At 47.9% G+C, this 14,420-nt stretch overlaps 1 protein-coding gene across 1 annotated transcript; it reads left to right on the plus strand.

Annotated features, from left to right (window-relative positions):
• The first annotated feature begins 196 nt into the window (after window positions 1–196).
• TMEM101 (transmembrane protein 101) lies at window positions 197–14,178 on the plus strand. Its single transcript, XM_077314168.1, has 4 exons — window positions 197–1,005; window positions 6,654–6,834; window positions 10,475–10,621; window positions 12,155–14,178. Exons 1-4 carry the CDS (start codon window positions 857–859, stop codon window positions 12,461–12,463), a joined length of 786 nt encoding a protein of 261 aa, XP_077170283.1. The 5' UTR covers window positions 197–856; the 3' UTR covers window positions 12,464–14,178.
• Window positions 14,179–14,420: the final 242 nt, after the last annotated feature.

Genomic DNA, 14,420 nt, shown 5'->3' on the forward strand with positions numbered 1-14,420 from the left:
CATGGACATCTGGAGCCGCAGTTTGACTACCCCTGATCTACTGGGATTGTAACAGATCTCCAGGAAATAGAGACTGGTTCCCCTGAAGAACATGGCCACTTTGGGAGGTGGAGTCTACGGCCGAATATCCCTCTGAAGTCCCTCCCCTCCCCAGGCCCTGCCCCCTTGGCTCCACCCTCCAAATCTTCAGAGGTGGCAATCGTAGTTGTTATTCTGGGGCAGGCTATTCAGTAGTAAGAAATTAAAGAACTGCTGCAGCAAAAGCTGACAAAATATAATCGGTTACTGGAGGGAGACGTCTTGATTTGTTTATGTTTGATTCTTTCGAAATCTGAATGTATTTACCTACAGCAGGACCTGCAGGATCTTTTGATATGTGTGTCAGGAGTTTTCGTGCACTAGATACAATTTCCCATCCTCCAGCGAAGGCAGCAATTCTATAAAAATTGATAGTCGAAGATCGTACGAGGCTGAGGAAAATGCAGGATATAAAAGGGAGCAAAAGACGGCGGCGATCATTGGGGAAGTCCATTTTTTGCGCTAGTGCGAGTTCCTTTCCTGACAACCATAACGCTGAGAAGAAGAAAAAAACTTCACCTGATGAATATCAGCTTGTATAAGCGGAGAGCCCAGACATCTGGATGCTTTCGGAGCCAGGAAAATACAACGTGGCGCTGATCTGACAGCTAGCGGAACGAAAAGTCTCCAAAGAAGCGAGGGAACCCCGCGCGCCGCTGAAGGAGTTGCCACTCGAGCAGCTTTGGCTCGCGCACCCAGCCGGAGTGACGTCCCGCCGGACCACGAGCGAGCCGCCTGGCGGGAGGGCGGGGCGCCGGGAGCTTCGCCCTGCAGCAAGATGGCGGCGGGCGGTGGAGGTTTGGGGCGGAGGCGGCGCGGGGCGCTGCGGCTGCTGATGCGAGTGGGGTCGGTGCTGCTCACGCGTTTCCCTTTCTGGCACTGCTTCAGCAGCCTCCTCCTCAATGCGGAGCGCGCCGAGCACCGCAGGTGAACCAGCGTGGGGACAGGAGCCTCTAAGCATGTGCAGAATGCCAGGAGGGGAGTTGGATCCGTACTGCGGGGAGGGGGGGCATGATAGGCGTGAGTCTGAAAAAGTGGAGTTGGGACGGGACTGTAAAGGAGGGAGGGAGCGTTTGAGCCAAAGCAGTGTAGTTTCTGGGAGTCACGTGTTAAAATCCCCACTTTTATTTATTTATTTTATTATTAGATTTTTATTCCGTCCTCCCATATGGCTCAGGTTGAACTTGAGGTTGAACTTGGGCCAGTCTCACACTCAAACTAATCTCCTGTTAGATCAATGGGCTCAGAGACCAGGAGTCATGATTGATAGTACAGAGAACTAAAACTGAACTAGAGAATCCCTCCACCAGCCCTGTCTTAAATACAGTAGGGCACAATAGATCTTCCCACCAGTGCACACTATTGGTCAGTTTTGGTTCAAACTTACAGGATCCGGCAGTTGGGATCCAGCCATTCATTGATTGCCTTGGGCTTTAAGAACAGTCCTGGGCAGGTCTGCACAACACCCCTCCTGCCCCAAGATAGTCACTGAGTAGCTGGTGTCCAAAGTCCTGGAGGGACTGGGGTGTGGTGTGCATTTGTGTGGACCTGTGGTCCAGTGGGTTCTTGGGACGCAGGCTGAGCTGCCGGAATGCTGGGCACTGGCTTGGTAGCCGGGTGCTCTTGAGGGGCCAGAACTGGGGCAGGAGGTGGCAGGTCTTCAGTGATAACTGTTGCTGGTGGAGTTGGGCTGGCTGTTCCTCAAAGCAGGCAGGGACGTGATCGCTCCGCTGTACCTAGTCAGTGGAGCATGTGACTGTCTGAGGGGTGGCCATCTCCATCTGGCTGGGTGGCCTGGAGGCATCATGGTCCAGGTGAAGCCTGGCTAGGACGGTTGCCAGTGCTCCACTGGGCTCTTCCTGGTGGTGGTGGTGGACATCGGGGTGATGTGCTAACAGGCAAGGAGGTTCATGAGCCGTTGGTACCTGTGGCATCCAGGAAAGAGTGTCTTTGGTAGTACTTATTATACACTTGGAAGAACCTCTTGTGGCGCAGAATGGTAATGCAGCAGACATGCAGTCTGAAAGCTCTGCCCATGAGGCTGGGAGTTCAATCCCAGCGGCCGGCTCAAGGTTGACTCAGCCTTCCATCCTTCCGAGGTCGGTAAAATGAGTACCCAGCTTGCTGGGGGGTAAACGGTAATGACTGGGGAAGGCACTGGCAAACCACCCCGTATTGAGTCTGCCATGAAAACGCTAGAGGGCATCACCCCAAAGGTCAGACATGACCCAGTGCTTGCACAGGGGATATCTTTACCTTTTTATTATACACTTGGCCTGGCCATTTGTAGATGGGTGAAAGGGAGCCAAGGTGACATGCCGAATCAGGTGGGAAGTCCTTGGACTCTGATGAGATGAACTGAGTCCCATAGTCAGGGACAACCCATGGGTTGCAAACAGGCATTGCGGGGGGCAGATGACCAGAGATGAGGTCTTGGCCAAGACTGAAATCACTTCCAGCCATTTGGAGAATCAGTCCATGACAAACAGGAATGTGTGTCCCTGAAGCAGGCCTGTGAAGCTGATGTGCTGGTGGGGCCAGAGATTCTTGGCTGACTCCCATGGTTGCAGTGGTGCTTTTTTTAACTCCAGAGACTATGGCAAGCACCCCCTTGCCGGTTGCATTCTGGTGAGGATAAGGTCCAGGATTAGAAGTCTACTGGGCTTTGCAGCCATTGGGAAGGCAGTGGCTGAGCATGGTGCCAGTGCTGTGCTGGGAGATGTTGCAAGGGAGAATGACTGGCTTGCCCTTGTCAAACTGAGCATGGATGCTGTCCGATGAGAGTAGGCGCTTGACGGAGGTGCAGGCGGTCTGTTGTGCGGGGCCCCAGACCCAGGGAGTTTTCTTGTCCAAGAACCAGTGCAGTGAATCAGCAACCATGGCCTTGCTGGCCAAAAAGGAATTATAGAATTTCAGGAGGCAAGGGAGGCTTGCACACGGATGAGCACCCAATATCACCTCTTGACCCTGTGGGGCCCGTGAGCGACATTTTCTCCATCTTCCATGGTCTCTCTCTCAGGGAGGTGCAGAGCCCTTTGGGGCTGGAGGGCAGGCTTTCCTGCGTCTCCCACCCCCCCCCCCAACTTGGGAGAGCACAAAGGTACAGGGGATACCTTTACCTTTTTATTATACACTTGGCCTGGCCATTTGTAGATGGGTGAAAGGGAGCCAAGGTGACATGCCGAATCAGGCGGGAAGTCCTTGGTCCCATGGGGTTTGGACCCCTTCTCACATACCCCACCCCCATTATCTCTGGTGGGCATAGAAGCCGTGCTCAGTGGCCTGGGCCTGGACTCTAAGCTGAACCTCTTTTGCCCTCCCAACCTCCCCATCCCCCTGGCCCAACTTGTTTTTGGGAAGTGGGCTATCAGATGGGGCTGCTAGCTCCTTTTCCAGCAGGAAGAAGGTGGAGTATGCTGGGGGTGGGCAGACCCACCATTATCCCTCCAGGAGAGAGTGGACAATCAGGTAGGGTATGAGTTGTTCTCAGGTAACTTGAATTTTATTATAATTTAAAGATACAGCACAATAGATCTTCCCGCCAGTGCACACTGTTGGTCAGTTTCAGTTAAACTGACTGGATCCTGCAGTCGGGATCTAGCCACACACGGGCTGATTACCGTGCAAGATTATGATCCTGCCTTGGACCTCAAACTCAGTCCTCGGCAGGTCTACAGACACAGCACCTACCTTTCAGGATAGTTGTGAGGATAAAATGTAGAGGCTGGCAATGTAAATTGCTTCTGGTCCCCTCTGGGAAGAAATGTGGGGTATGAATGAAGTTAGAGAAACATCTGTTGGACTAGATGAACCACTGATCAGATCCAGTTAGGGTTGCCAGCTTTGGGTTGGGAAATACCTGGAGACTTTGGGGCTGGAGCCGGAGTGGGCAGAACCTCAGTGGAGGATAATGCTATGGAGTCCACCCTCTAAAGCAGCCATCTCTGTCGCGTGGAGATGAGCTATAATTCCAGGGGAACTTCAGGTCCCACCTGGAGACTGGCATCCTTAGATCCAGCATGACTCTTCTTATGAGAATTATAGCTTGGGTGGGAGTTTGGGATGAGCAGGATGAGCAAAAAAGATATACAGAAGTTTGTGAAGAGAATTGTGGGGGTTGAAGGACAAAATGGGGAGATTGAGTGACAGCTACTTGTATCACTTTATTTAGTGCATTTTTAATTGTGGCTTTCTCCAAGGACTCCCAGATTTTGGCTTCCCCTCCTCCATTTTATCTTGAGGAAAGGGAAACAAAAGAGGAATAATCAGTAATCAGTAGGTTATCAGTGTTTGGGGCTTGAAGTCCCAGTGGAGCATCCAAGGAGGAAATTATCAAAGATTATTATTTCCTTCTTTTTAGAATAAAATTACTGTGGCTGCTGCTGTTTATTGTTGTTGTTATTATTATATGCTGCCCTTTCCCAAAGGCCCTATAATTATAATTATATAGGTCATAAGCATTAAAATGTCTCAAAATAGAATTTTCTAAAAATACAAAAAAATGCTTTGCCCAGTGCCAGATCCTTGGCAAAGAAGAGGAGATGGATAGTATGCAAGCTGGCAAAATTTTGGAACTGAGAGCTGTGATTTCTAAGACTCAGCATGGGTTTCACAAGAACAAGTCATGTCAGACCAAACTTATCTTCTTTTTTGAGAAAGTGACTACCTTGCTGGATCAGGGGAATGCTGTGGACATAGTTTATCTGGATTTCAGTAATGCTTTTGATAAGGTTCCACATGATATTCTTGTTCACAAGTTGGTAAAATGCGGTATGGATCCTAATTCTGTCACGTGGATCAATAACTGGTTGACAAATCGTACCCAGAGGGTACTTGTTAATGGTTCAGCATCTTCTTGGAAAAGAGTGACAAGTGGAATACCCCAAGGATCTGTCCTGGGGCCTGTGTTGTTCAACATATTTATAAATTATTTGGATGAGGGATTAGAGGGGATACTTATTAAATTTGCAGATGATACTAAACTGGTGGAGTAGTAAACACAACTGAAGACAGCAACAGAATATAGGATGATATTGATAGGCTCGAGAAGTGGGCTAAACTGAATAAATGAAATTCAATAGGCACAAATGTAAAGTTCTGCATTTAGGTAGGAAAAACCAAATATACCACTATAAGATGGGGGAGACTCGTCTTGGCAGTAGCATGTGCAAAAAGGATCTAGGAGTCTTAGTAGACCATACAATGAACCTGAGTCAGCAGTGTGACTCAGTGGCTAAAAAGGCAAATAGGATTTTGGGATGTATCAAATGCAGTATTGTGTCCAGATCACGGGAGGTGATGGAACCACTTTGCTCTGGTTCGGCCTCACTTGGAGTACTGTGTTCAGTTTTGGGCACCCCAGTTGAAGAGGGATGTTGAAAACCTGGAACGTGTCCAGAGGAGGGCAACAAAGATGGTGAGGGGTTTGGAGACCAAGACGTTTGAAGAAAGGTTGGGGGAGCTTGGTCTGTTTAGCCTAGAGAGGAGATGACTGAGAGGGGATCTGATAACCATCTTCAAGTATTTAAAAGGGAGCCATATGGAGGATGGATCAGAGTTCTTCTCTCTTGCCCCAGAGGGACAGACCAGAACCAATGGGATGAAATTAATTTAAAAGAAATTCCATCTAAACATCCGGAAGAAGTTCCTGACAGTTAGAGCGGTTTCTCAGTGGAACAGGCTTCCTCGGGAGGTGGTGGGTTCTCCATCTTTGGAAATTTTTAAACAGAGGCTGGATAGCCATCTGACGGAGAGGCTGATTCTGTGAAGGCTCAAGGGGGTGGCAGGTGACAGTAGATGAACGATTGGGATGTGAGTGTCCTGCATAGTGCAGGGAGTTGGACTAGATGACCCATGAGGTTCCTTCCAACTCTATGATTCTATGATTCTAAGTTTCTCCAGGGCCCAGACCCAGAACAACTAAGTCTTCCTAAAACCTTTCTAAGTTCTCAACATCATGAAGTGGGGAGTTCCCCAGCCTGTGTAATGAATCTGTGATCTCTGTAATCGATTTAAAAGACTCTGACTGACTTAGAGATGACCCCCTGACTTAGAGATGCTAGGCTAACCTGATCTTGTCAGATCTTGCAGGCTAAGCAGGGTCATTCCTGGTCAGTACTTGGATGGAAGACCACCATGGAAGTCCAGAATTGCTATGCACTGGCAAAACCACCTTTTGCCTTGAAAACCTGAATGGGTCACTGTAAGTTGGCTGTGAGATGGCAGATCTTTCCACCACAAGTAGAGCTCAGAGTTTTCATGCAGCCGGCTGGGTGACTTTGGGTTCGCCACGGCACTGATAAAGCTGTTTTGACTGAGCAGTGATATCAGGGCTCTCTCAGCCTCACCCACCCCACAGGGTGTCTATTGTGGGGAGAGGAAAGGGAAGGCGCTTTGAGCCTCCTTCGGGTAGAGAAAAGCGGCATAGAAGAGCCAACTCTTCTTCTTTTTCTAAGTGAGAAAAGCTGCCTGCAACTGGAGTCCTTGGACTGAAATCCACATGTAGTAGAGGCTTGTATTTCTTCCCTCCCTCCCTCCCTCCTAATATTAACATTTTGCCTTTTTTCTTTGCCCAGGAAACCAGATATCCAGGTCCCCTACCTCTACTTTGACATGGGGGCTGCGGTTCTGTGTGCCAGCTTCATGTCCTTTGGAGTGAAGCGCCGGTGGTTTGCCCTGGGGGCTGCCCTACAACTGGCTATCAGCACATACGCAACGTATCTTGGTGCCTACGCACACTATGGAGACTGGCTGAAGGTGAGGAAGCCCTTGGTTCTCATATCAGGCTGTATCTGAGAGGGTGTGTGCCTCTTTCCCAGATTACATTGATTTCACCAGCAGGGAATAACAAAGAAGCCACACAGACATCATTGCTTTAGTTGCTGTAGAATTGCTTCCAGTCAGGGAAGGTGTCCAGTGATCACCAGCATAGCATTGTGGGCACTGTGGTACCTGCCAGTATATTTCCTGGCATCTCCCTGCTACTTGACCCCTTCCAGTCTTCTGCCTTGTCCATTTTTCAGCTTCCTTTCTTCCCCTCTTTCACTCTGTTGACTTTCTTTTTCTACTCTTTCTTTTATCATTCCTTCTGTCTTCACTGCTCTCCTTTCTATTTCCTCTTTCTGTTTTTCCAGCCAGCTTTGAGGCAATTTCATCAGACCAGGGGGAGTTATTAATAGTTCTTCCATGGAGGTTCACAAGCCCAGACTCAGGCATTCTTGGTGGCCACTCTTTAGTGGAACCAGCTCCTAGGGGACATGAAAGAACTTTCTAGCCTTGCAGTTTTTCCAAAGGCAGGGATTGTCCAGCATGCTCAGGGTCTGTGGCTTAGTGGCAGAGCATCAGCTTGGCACACAGACGGTCCCAGGTTTAATCCACAGCATCTGCAGTTAGGACCAGCAATTTACGATCCTGGAGAGCTGCTACCTGTACTGGTACTGATCTTAATGGCCCAAGGGTCTGATTCAGTATAAGGCAAATTCACGTGTTCATGTACTTGTAGTTGACTCAGCCTTCCATCCTTCCGCGGTCAGTAAAATGAATACCCAGCTTGCTGCTGGGGGATAAACGGTAATGACTGGGGAAGGCACTGGCAAACCACCCCGTATTGAGTCTGCCATGAAAACGCTAGAGGGCGTCACCCCAAGGGTCAGACATGACCCGGTGCTTGCACAGGGGATACCTTTACCTTTTTTAGTGTCTTGCAAGTGAATATCAAAGCCTCTTGTGGCGCAGAGTGGTAAGGCAGCCGTCTGAAAGCTTTGCCCATGAGGCTGGGAGTTCAATCCCAGCAGCCGGCTCAAGGTGGACTCAGCCTTCCATCCTTCCGAGGTCGGTAAAATGAGTACCCAGCTTGCTGCTGGGGGGTAAACGGTAATGACTGGGGAAGGCACTGGCAAACCACCCCGTATTGAGTCTGCCATGAAAACGCTAGAGGGCGTCACCCCAAGGGTCAGACATGACTCGGTGCTTGCACAGGGGATACCTTTACCTTTACCTTTAAGTGAATATCAGTGATTTTGCTGGGATAAATGGATTGTGCTTTCTCTCTCTGACCCTTTCCACAGTGGGGCAAAATGACGCAATGGCCCTCTTAATGCTCACGGAATTAACAGCATTCCACACAGAAATCTTGGGATCCAGGTGCATCACCGAATGCTGTTTGCTGCATGTTTTAGGAATGCTGCAAAAACTGTTCCCCCCCCCAATTCCCTAAGTAACTTAAAGTGGGAGCTCAGAAGAGTGGCGTTGGTTTCCTCCACTGTTTCGCACCGCAAATGATGAAGTCTGAGATCTGACTAATGCTGCCCGTCTCCGCCCATCCCCCTCCCTGCTGAATTTTTAAAAAAAAATTGAACTTGATTGTTACAACATAATTCGGCTCCTATGTCCCACCTGCCTTGGTGCTGCATTGAATCCCCTCTCCCAGCCACCTCCTCCTTCCCTTTCTGGTTGCACTGCGTTCCCAAGCTGAGCAGCTGTTTTGTTGTAACACAAGTGCATTGCGACAGAGCTCCCACCCACCCCTTCCCCTCTGAACTCTCTCTCCAAGCAGAGTGACTCCTTTAGGCTCTTTCCGTCAAAAGTAATCTAAGAGGAAAGGAGGAATTGTAACAACTGAATTATTTTGTGAAGTCCCGGCAACCAGCTTTGGTAGGGGGTGGGAACAGAAGGACCCCCCCCCCCACCAGCAGATATGCTCCTGTTCGAGTTTTCAAGTCTTTCCCAGTCCCAGGCACAGCTGGAAGGCAGCTCCTATTGGGGGGGGGGGGGAAGAGAAATCCATTAGAAGAGCTCCTGTTTGGGTTTGAAAGGGTTGGGGAATTCTTCCCAGTCCCCTGGCACGGCTGGGGGGGGGGGGGGGGAGCAATCTTTCCTTACAATGTGGGATTGTCAACTGAGGCTCTAAATAAAATTACAAACACTGTATGGGGGGAAGGGGAGCAATTGAGGCCACAGAATGCTTGATTGAAGGAGCACACATCAAAGGAACATGCAAGCAGGCACCATTTTTTCCAAGCCCTTTGTTAATTGGCATTGCTCCTGAGAAGGGTTGGGGGGGGGGAGATGAGCTGCACAGCAAATGGAAGTGGGGAATGTTTGGCCGTCTTTCCTATGGGAGAGGGAGGAAGGAAAGGGGGGGGAGGATTTTTAAATGTCTGGTAGGGGTTTTGCACCTGCTGGCTGTTATGGGAGAAAAGGGGAGAGGAGGCATGTTCCTTTTTTATTGCTTTAGTAGGCAGTTGTGTTATTAGGCGCTCATGGAAAGCAGGATCAGCTGCCCACACCTCCAAAGTAGATGTGAAAGGCAAGATGCACAATCAGTCCTCATTATTGCCATTCGGAGACAAGATATACAGAAAGTGAAGCGCAAATTTGACGTCAGCTTACAGCAGGGGTAGTCAAACTGCGGCCCTCCAGATGTCCATGGACTACAATGCGAATGCTGGCAGGGGGCTCCTGGGAATTGTAGTCCATGGACATCTGGAGGGCCGCAGTTTGACTACCCCTGGCTTACAGAGATCAATACAAGGGAAACCCAAAGAAAAAAGACAACTGCAGAAACTCTCTCTCCTTTGATGCTTTTATAAGAAGAGCCATCCTGGATCAGACCAATCCAGCAATCTGTCCAAACTGGCCGGCGAGCCATCTCTAGGAAGCTCACAAGCTGGAAGACTGAAACAGCACCCTCTTGCCTGGGTTCCCCAGCTAGGGACTTTGTAGCTGAATGGTAGTCTGTTAATAAGAAGAGCTGGGAGGGGGGGGTTGTACCTGAAGGAGTATCAAAGTGGCTTCCAATTGCCTACCCTTCCTCTCCCCATGACAGACATCCTGTGAGGGAGGTGAGGCTGAGAGAGCTCTGACTGGCCCAAGGTGGCTGCACATGGAGGAGTAGGGAATCAAACCTGTTCCTCTAAGTTAGAGGCTGCTATTCTAAACCACTACACCAAGCTAAACTTATTTCTGTAGACTGTATGATAGGTTTCTCTTTATGGTTGCAATGCTTGTTACCTTTCCTTGTGTGTGTGTGTTATGATACAACATGCATACACCCCTCCAAATGCCAGGGTGACCTTCTGTACACTAGCCATTGTGCTTGTGTTTCTGATGAATTTGGTAACTCCAATCTTTTAATTTTCATCTCCATTTTTGTCTTGTGTCAAAAAAGGGGGGGTCTTTGATTTCTTCCCAAACAGGCTTAAAATGAAATGCGAATCTTCTGTTGACTGAAGGAGAAACATGCTCTCTTTCTCTCTTCCCCCCTGTGACAATAATGAAAGTTTTAGATACAGAAAACGGCATATTTGAGCCTTCATATTCTGATCTTAGAATTTACTGTGCTAACTGGCTCCTGCATTTTGTGCCTCCCCCTCACTTTTCCCCCCACCCCCGGTAGGTCAGGATGTATTCGCGGACAATAGCCATTATTGGCGGCTTCCTGGTCTTGGCAAGTGGAGCTGGAGAGATCTACCGCCAAAAACCCCGGAACAGGTCACTGCAGTCCACTGGACAGGTTTTCATTGGCATCTACCTCATTTGTGTGGTAAGGACTCACAAGTAGCTCAGGCAGCATCATCCTATCCCCAAAATGAAAGTGTTGCTTTAGGGGTCAAGGGCTTCTTTGTTTGGATCATTTAACAGACAGGTGAGTCCTGCCTGCAGGCTTCTGCGAGGCAGTTGGGGAAATCTGCAGCTCTGTGGAAATTAAAAAAAAACACACAAAAAATAGATGGCTTAAAACAAAGTACTGTATTTGTGGGTTTTCTGTGACGCCATCTAGTCTTCAGATAGGCTTTCTGTTTATCTAATTACTCAGTGGCTGTCTAATTAGTTTACTCATTTGGTAGGATCATTTACTAGTCACAAAACAGTGCGGAGTGTAGCAGGCTAGAGTGTCGGACTAGGATCAGGGTGACCCACGTTCAGATCCTCCGCTCTGCCAGGAAGCTTCCTGGGTGACACATTCTTAGCATAACCTGCTTCACAGGATGGTGAGGTTGAAATGGGGGGTCAGGATTATGTTGTGAGCTCCTTTGAGTTTCCACTGGGGAGAGACATCTTTAAAAAATAGATCTAAACCTAACAAAAATTAAACATGTATGGGGGGGGGCACTCTGTTATGTCTCTTAACTCTCTGCCTGATATTGAACTTGGCTGAAGAGCGTCCTAAGTCTATTGGCAGAGTTCCTCTAAGCCAGCTGAGTTGAACGGGAAGCCTTCCTCCAAACCTTTCCTCCCCCACGCCCGGACAGTGTGCAGTGTTCAGACGTCTGAAACGCCACAAGCTAAGTTTAGCTACTGTATGATCTTATACTCTGTCAAGAGATTTCTTAATAAGCTGAAGTTGGTCCTTAAATATAAAAAGCCGTCCCTTGAAAAAGCTGTAGGCAAAACGCATTGTATGAAATAAGAATGAAAGAATAACTGAAACTGAAGTCCAATTTGGATATTTTTTATTGCCTTATTGGTTTCCCAGTGCGTCTGTACTATGCTATATTTGTCTCTTCACTGGGACCCACCCCTCCCAGTTCATTCATTTATAGCATATTTGGCAAGTTTATTTTCCTATTCTTCTAAGCATGGACAGTCATCTAGTTTCTGTTTTGCTGCTTAGATAATTCTAGCTGTTGTCACCATATATTTAAATATTACTTCCACAATTTTTGGTGACTTGTTAGGCAGTATACCTAATACCTTGGCTTCCTTAGGGAATTTGAACGTTAATATATTCTGCATTTCCCCCCACATATTTCCTTCCAATATCTTTTTGCTTTTTGAAAAAACACCAAATATGAAAGAAAGTTCCATCTATGTCTTGCTATTTCCAGCATTTTCCTTTTGAGTTTTGTACACTCCTTTGGAGTTATATACCATCTAAAAATGTTTTATACTAATTTTCCAGCACCTAGTGAAGCTGCAAACTTGATATGTTTTCCCATAACTGTTCTCATTGATGCATGGATCATTTCAGTGTATGCATTTGCTGAATAAATAAATTTGTGCAGCAATTATGCAAGCAGAGAGACATCCGCAGAGGTTCACCCTGGCTTCTCCCCTTTCCTTTATCCCCTTCCAGGCCTACTCCCTTCAGCACAGCAAGGAAGAACGGCAGGCCTATCTCAGCGGCATTCCCGGCGGTGAAATCGCCTTACAGCTTCTCTTCATTCTCTACGGCATCCTGGCTCTCTCCTTCCTGTCTGGTTATTATGTCACTCTGGCGGCCCAGATCCTGTCGGTCATCCTCCCGCTGGTGGTCCTCTTGATTGACGGCAACTTGGGATATTGGCATGACTCCCGCAGGGTCGAGTTCTGGAACCAGATGAAGCTGATTGGGCAGAACGTTGGCATCTTTGGGGCCTCCGTCATCTTGGCCACAGATGGCTGAGACCAGGCCTTGTCGGAGGCCAGAGATTGCAGTGCTGGCTCTGGGGCGGGGATGGGGTTGCTGGGAAAAGAAAAGATGACTCCGATTTATTTTTAAATCTCCTATTTATATTTTTCCGGTTTGTTTTTATGGCATTTTGCAAATGTTTTGTTCTTCCATCCTTGGCAGCTAAATGAAGAAAATGGGTTTTCTTCAAACTCCAGAATTGCGCCTGTATTCGTCCCCCCACCCTCCCCGCTATCAGGGAAGGCCCAGTGGATCTCCGTCTTCTAACAACCAAGAGTTTGTGATTGACAGTTGGGTTTAAGCTAATGTTACCTCTGGCTGTGGGTTGTTGCCTCTTGCCCATTCAGTCGGGGAGAGGGCATCTGGCTTCCTGATGCTGCCTGGTATCCTGCAGAGGGCGAGGCTGGATCTCCGCTGCCAGCTTGGGTAGCCAGAAGCAGGATTCAAATTGGACTCTTGTTTGCTTATGAACTCAGGAGCGCCTAGATGAGTCATAATAGGGGTGAGACCACTAAAAAACCTGGACCTTTTGAGAACTTCACAAGATTTAAGCCACGGAATCATTGACTTAAGATCTTTTCAGGCAATATGATACTGTTATAGCCAGTGTGATCTACAAACGTGGCAGGGTAGAAGTAGCTTCCTACAGCAAAAAGCTTCCAGCTTTCACTCTTCCATGATCTGCTGTATCTATACAGGCTGCGGCCAAGCCCAGTGATTGGATTAACCAACTGTTGGGTTTTTTCCAGCATAACATGATGGGAAAGGAAGGGCTCATCCTGCACCTAGTTCAGGTGAACAAAGAGCTGTTTTCCCAATGCTCTGCCATAGAGATGTCCTTTGAGGAAAGTTATGAGAAAGGGAAGCCCCTGATGCTTTGCCCTTCACCCTGGAGGAAGCTGGATCGTTGGAAACCCTGGGAAGAAGAAGAGTTGGTTTTTATATTCTGCTTTCTTTTGTCCTAAGGAGTCTCAAAGCAGTTTACAATTGCCTTCCCTTCCTCTCCCTCTCTGACAGAACTGTGACTGGCCCAAGGTCACCCAGCAGGTGTCATGTGGTTCAAAACAACTTACATTTGCCTTCCCTTCCTCTCCCCATAACAGGCACCTTGCATGGCAGGTGGAGCTGAGGGAGTTCATGTGGAGGAGTGGGGAATCAAATCCAGGTTTGCAGATTAGAGGCCACCAGTCTTAAACACTATACCACACTTGGAACAATTCTGAAGGCTCATTCCTGCCATGGTGTCTTCCTCTGGGACAGTGCTTACAGATTGATATTTCCTGTAGATCAGGTAATCTGAGCCCAAGTTTCAGGCTACAGGCTGCAATCCCATTTACCTTAATTAGTAGGAATAAAGGAGTCAGGTAACGTTCTGAGGAAGACACCTCTCATCCCCTCCTCAACAATTTACTGAGGAACTTGAGAACCCACAAAAAGTGTAAAATGATGTAACCCACCGTGAGCCAGCTTGCTGGGAGCGGCGGGTTAAAAATTAAAAATGAAAACAACACGAGAAGCTATAGGCCTGGTGACAGATACAGCTACCTATTTTTTTTAAAGATCAATTCACATCAGTAACTTGATAGGAAGCAACAGAAGAAAATCCAGTAGCACCTCCTGCGGATAAGCTTTCGTGTGCATGCACACTTCCTCAGATATCTTCATAAGAATTAAACTTTGCTGGCCTTAAAGGTGCCATTGGACTCTAACTTGGTTCTGTTATTTTTTTAATTATTGTTTTTCTTTGTGTGTGCTTTTTAACTTGTAAAGAGGGATTTCTAGATACTGTCTTCATCAGGCTGGCTGTTTGGGCTAAAAATGAGGTGCTTCCGTGTTTAGGGTGCTCTGGCACAGAGGAGGTGACATTAGCACAAGAGTTCTTTGAAATGAGATTTCAGAAAATCATGACCTTTGCTGATTAGGATTCAGGCATTTGAAGTCCCTGAGAAAT

The sequence above is a fragment of the Paroedura picta genome, chromosome 16 (assembly GCF_049243985.1).
Source record: "Paroedura picta isolate Pp20150507F chromosome 16, Ppicta_v3.0, whole genome shotgun sequence".
Classification (NCBI taxonomy): Eukaryota; Metazoa; Chordata; class Lepidosauria; order Squamata; family Gekkonidae; genus Paroedura; species Paroedura picta.